Source organism: Penaeus chinensis, chromosome 13, assembly GCF_019202785.1.
Source record: "Penaeus chinensis breed Huanghai No. 1 chromosome 13, ASM1920278v2, whole genome shotgun sequence".
NCBI classification, from domain to species: Eukaryota; Metazoa; Arthropoda; class Malacostraca; order Decapoda; family Penaeidae; genus Penaeus; species Penaeus chinensis.
Genome location: NC_061831.1, coordinates 26,559,938 through 26,564,937, shown reverse-complemented (window position 1 = coordinate 26,564,937; position 5,000 = coordinate 26,559,938). Strand labels below are relative to the sequence as shown.

Sequence of the window (5,000 nt, the reverse complement as noted above, 5' to 3'; positions counted from 1 at the left end):
TCATTTATAACAAGAAAATTGCAAAATCCTCCCTTTGAGACTCGGTTCTGTCCCTTGGAAAGTGTCATTTTTCCATCCCCCACCCCTTTCTCCCTCATCTCTCTCTCTCTCTCTCTCTCTCTCTCTCTCTCTCTCTCTCTCTCTCTCTCTCTCTCTCTCTCTCTCTCTCTCTCTCTTTCTCTCTATCTATCTATCTATCTATCTATCTATCTATCTCTCTCTAAACCTACCCTTCTCCACCACCTAAATCTCAGCGCCCCCCACCCGCCCCCAAGTCTCAACCCCCACCCACCACCGCCTCCCTCCGACAGAGGTGCTGTGTCGAGCCGTCCGTAGCCCCGACCACGGACAGGTGACCGGCGCGACGATCACCAGGAGGGTCGGAGAGGCCATCACGTACAGCTGCGACGCCGGATATGTAGTTCGTGGACACTCCCTGGCCTTCTGCACTCAGGAGGGGTCGTGGTCGCACCCGCCGCCCCAGTGTGAGTTCCAGAGCGTTTTCTTTTCGAGCATTAGGGTCGAAAATGTTATCATTATTATAATATCATTATCGAGTCGATGATTAATTTTCATTTTATCATTGTCATTACCATCATCATCATCAACGTCATTATCATTATCATTATTGTTGTTACCATCATCATCATCATTATTTTTGTTCTATAATTATTATAAGTACCATTATTTTTCACCTATTTGATGTTTTAATTGTATTATCATCTTTGCTATTATTGTTGTTATTGCCTTGGATAGACAGATCGATAGGTTTAGATGTTAAGATATACCTTCTCTTTTCCTTTTTTTCCTTTCTTTCATTCTTCTTTCTACTCTACTAATCTACTTTTCTTTCTCTCTCTCTCTCTCTCTCTCTCTCTCTCTCTATATATATATATATATATATATACATATTTATATATATATGCCATTCACAAAGCAAAGCAAGGAGAAAATTATAAAATGAAAACTAATAACGAAAGGAAAATTGTAAAATAGAAAAGCTAGTTGTTTATTTCAAACACGAAAACTTTTAATGTTATACGATACTGCAAGTGTGATATCAGTTCATGTTCCAAGATTTACTACAGGAATAGCAAATGTCACTATAACATCATTTCATATTATAACCTAGATAAAGTTTAATACATTCTTATTTTTTCACTAAACATAAAATGCATCTCTTGGTTACACGAAAAAGTAGCAAAGGTTATACCATACTGTTACTGTGATGTCAGTTCATGTTTCAAGATTTACGCCACGAATATAGATTAGAAATAACATGTCCTTCTAACGTAATAATTTTCTTTTCGAGCGTTATTAAATATGATAACAATTAAATGCATCCATAGGCTTTACAGCCGCATAGTTATTACTTAAACATAAAACATATTAATTAAACATAAAATGCATATCTTGTTTTCACGAAAAACACGAAATTTCATACCATATTGTAACTGTGACCTAAACACCCGTCGCAAGATTTACGCCAGGCTCTCCCATAATAACAGGTCATCTTTCAAAGCCCTTGCATTAACCGCGCGATCCATTACTGTGGTACCCTGATTTACCTTCATTTCTTGCCAGTGTCTTTAAAGCATCTGTCTCTCTCCCGGACTTCTTTCTCGGGCCTTCATCCTCATTTTGTAATTCATCTTCCGTCCGGATTTATGGCTCGCTCGGCCCGCCTTCTTGCAGTATATTACGACTAGATTCTCGGATTTCTTTTGATGTCCCAGACTCTCCTCCGGTTATCTCCCCATTTTGGCGTGGTTTCTTGTGAAGCAGGATTTTCTCTTCCTATTTATTTATTCATTTATTTATTTTTCATTTTTTTATATTTTTCTGTTGTCATTTTTAGGATATGTTGCGTTTGTGTTTGTAAAGATAAATGTGGATGATGATATGGGCAGAGAGAGAGAGAGAGGGAGAGAGAGAGAGAGGGAGAGAGAGAGAGGGAGAGAGGGAGAGAAAGAGAGAGAGAGAGAGAGAGAGAGAGAGAGAGAGAGAGAGAGAGAGAGAGAGAGAGAGAGAGAGAGAGAGAGAGAGAGAGAGAGAGAGAGAGAGAGAGAGAGAGAGGGAGAGAGGGATAGAGAGAGAGAGAGGGAGAGAGAGAGAGAGGGAGAGAGGGAGAGAAAGAGAGAGAGAGAGAGAGAGAGAGAGAGAGAGAGAGAGAGAGAGAGAGAGAGAGAGAGAGAGAGAGAGAGAGAGAGAGAGAGAGAGAGAGAGAGAGAGAGAGAGAGGAGAGAGAGAGAGAGAGAGAGAGAGAGAGAGAGAGAGAGAGAGAGAGAGAGAGAGAGAGAGAGAGAGAGAGGGAGAGAGAGAGAGAGAGAGAGAGAGAGAGAGAGAGGGAGAGAGGGAGAGAGAGAGAGAGAGAGAGAGAGAGAGAGAGAGAGAGAGAGAGAGAGCAGAGAGAGAGAGAGAGAGAGAGAGAGAGAGAGAGAGAGAGAGAGAGAGAGAGAGAGAGAGAGAGGGAGAGAGAGAGCGAGAGAGAGCGAGAGAGAGCGAGAGAGAGCGAGAGCGAGAGACAGCGAGAGCGAGAGACAGCGAGAGCGAGAGCGAGCGAGCGAGAGAGAGAGAGAGAGAGGAGAGAGAGAGTTAGAGAGAGAGAGAGGGGGAGGGGGTAGATATCACATTCACGCATGATATATTAAAATGCAAAATATATAAGACTCCCCCTGGAGCAGAACCCCCTGACAGCCCCCGTTTCTCCCGAAGGCGTGGAGTCGTGCGCCCACCCCGGCGAGCCCCAGCACGGCCACGTGTCGCCCCGTCGGCCCCGGTACCACATCGGCGCCACCGTACTGGTCACTTGCCGCCCAGGTTACCGGCCAGCTGGTCCCGACCGCCTTACCTGCCTTCACACCCGCCGCTGGTCCTCGCCCGTCACCCGCTGCGTCCCGTCCTTCGGCTGAGGGATCCCTGCGCCTCCTCTCCCTGCTGCAGCCTCTCCGAGGGTGAAAAGCCACTAGTTCCGGGTTGCGTCTCTTTGGAAAAAGGGGGCTCCACTTCCGGGTTATGTGTCTTTGGATCAAATAAACACTAATTGCTGGTTGTGTCCTTTGGGTGAAAGGAGCACTCGTTCCGTGTTATGTGTCTAAGGGCGAGAGGTGCGTGAGCCTGGCTTGGCGGATGGCATCAACATGTGGAGATCGTGTGGTCGCTCCCTTCCCGTGTAAATGCGTTTATGATTTTACTGTGGCGCTTCCCCTCTTACCCTTTTCTCCCGCCCTTGATCTCCCCTCACAATACTATTAACGCATCCACCAACTTCCTTTCTCGCGCCTGCTGCCCTTTGACCCCACTGTCCTTCTGGATTCTCCTTGTATTTTCGTTTGGTCGAGCCCTCATAATTCCCTTTTCATAACTCCTTACTTATAACTCCTCCCTTTTCATAACTCTTTCTCTCTCATAACCCCTCCCTTCCCATGACTCCTCCCCTTTTATAACTTCTCCCTTTTTCTTAATTCTTCCTTTCGCATAACCCCTCCCCCCCCCCCCCCAAACGAACCAGCAGAAGACATCACAACCACCTTGAGAACTAACCAATTCCTTTTACTTCGTAGCTATTCTGACTTTTCAGATAAGATATTTTGTAACTGCATGCACACAGGATGATATAAGCAGATAATAAATGAACAAAAAAATAAGATGAAAAAATAAATAAAGATGAATGTTATAGGTATCATCAACACGAGTGCATGTACAGGCTAGAAGGTTCTCCGTGTCCTAGCCTATGTTGTAAATACAGATCGTGTAGTGTTAGTCACACAACTTCCAAGAGTCAGTGCTAGTGGAGTGTACATTATGATATAGCCATTCTAGACGCTGTTTATAACGTGTACATTCCTTTCTGTCTTTCTTTCTTTTGTGTGAGATTTACTGCCCCTTGGTTGCAAGGTAATGTCTGCAAGTTCAAACGCGGCAAATAAAAGAAAAAGTACGTTTCTGGCGCATCATTTGGAGGAACTGGTGATGGAAGTTTTTTTCTTCTCTTTTCTTCTCTCTTTCTTTCTTTCCTTCTTTGTGTTTTTTTCTTCTCTCGTTCTTTCTTGTGGCGAATCGTTGTGGAATATCATTTTAACGATTCAGTGTACAACGCTACTGTAGTGATCATTTCAAGAATAAAGTATTCTGGTTTTGTTAGGCATGAGTGTGTGTAACTGGTTGTATTGCCTTAATTAAGACCCAACTTCAGGACATTTCTTTAATCTTATTCCATTTATTATGAAACTTCTCATATTCACTCTTCTTTCTTTCTTCTCCTCTCTTGAGATTTCATTTCTATAAAGGTAATTCCTTTGAATTTCCTGATGTATATAGTGTAGTACTGTACTGGATACCTTCAAGTGCTCTAATCTTTCCTTTCTTGAAAATGCGCACACAAATACACCCACACACACACACACACACACACACACACACACACACACACACACACACACACACACACACATATATATATATATATATATATATATATATATATATATATATATATATATATATATATATATATCAGAAAGTTATCCTTTTAACATATCATGTACAGTCTAAAAAAAACTTCATACACTATATTCTGTCTCCAAGTGTGTAAATTACTACAATATACATCTAGTGTGAGTGAAATCGTCTATGTGCCATGGGGATTTATTGAAAAAAAAGTAGCTGTTGCCGACATAAAAAATAGAATTGGGACAGTGATTATCATACGCAACAAAATAATTCTAGAGTCAGTGATCTGAATTGCATATACATTATATTTTGTGGGTTTACTTATCCCTTTTCACGGCTTACAGATCCCTTATTTGTTCCTTTTGTTTATTAGTGTATTTACTTATTGATTTATTTGTCTTTCCTTTCTCTCTCTTCTCCCTTCCTTTCTTTTATTCGTCAAAATCCAATTCGAGTTAAGAGAGCACCGTATCCTTTCTTTCTTTCTTTTCCACATTTCTTTTCCTTTCGTCCCTCTTTTTCCACTGGTAAACAAACCACTGGTCAAT

At 42.1% G+C, this 5,000-nt stretch overlaps 1 protein-coding gene across 1 annotated transcript in view; it reads left to right on the top strand.

The window, feature by feature from the left end:
- The window catches only part of LOC125031636 (locomotion-related protein Hikaru genki-like), a 5,173-nt gene extending 772 nt beyond the window's left edge, over positions 1–4,401 (top strand). Inside the window, exons 3-4 of the mRNA XM_047622520.1 lie at positions 312–485; positions 2,716–4,401. Of these exons, the coding sequence (XP_047478476.1) occupies positions 312–485; positions 2,716–2,912 (371 nt within the window). The 3' untranslated portion in view covers positions 2,913–4,401. The remainder of the gene's footprint in view (positions 1–311; positions 486–2,715) is intronic.
- The last annotated feature ends 599 nt before the right edge of the window (positions 4,402–5,000 follow it).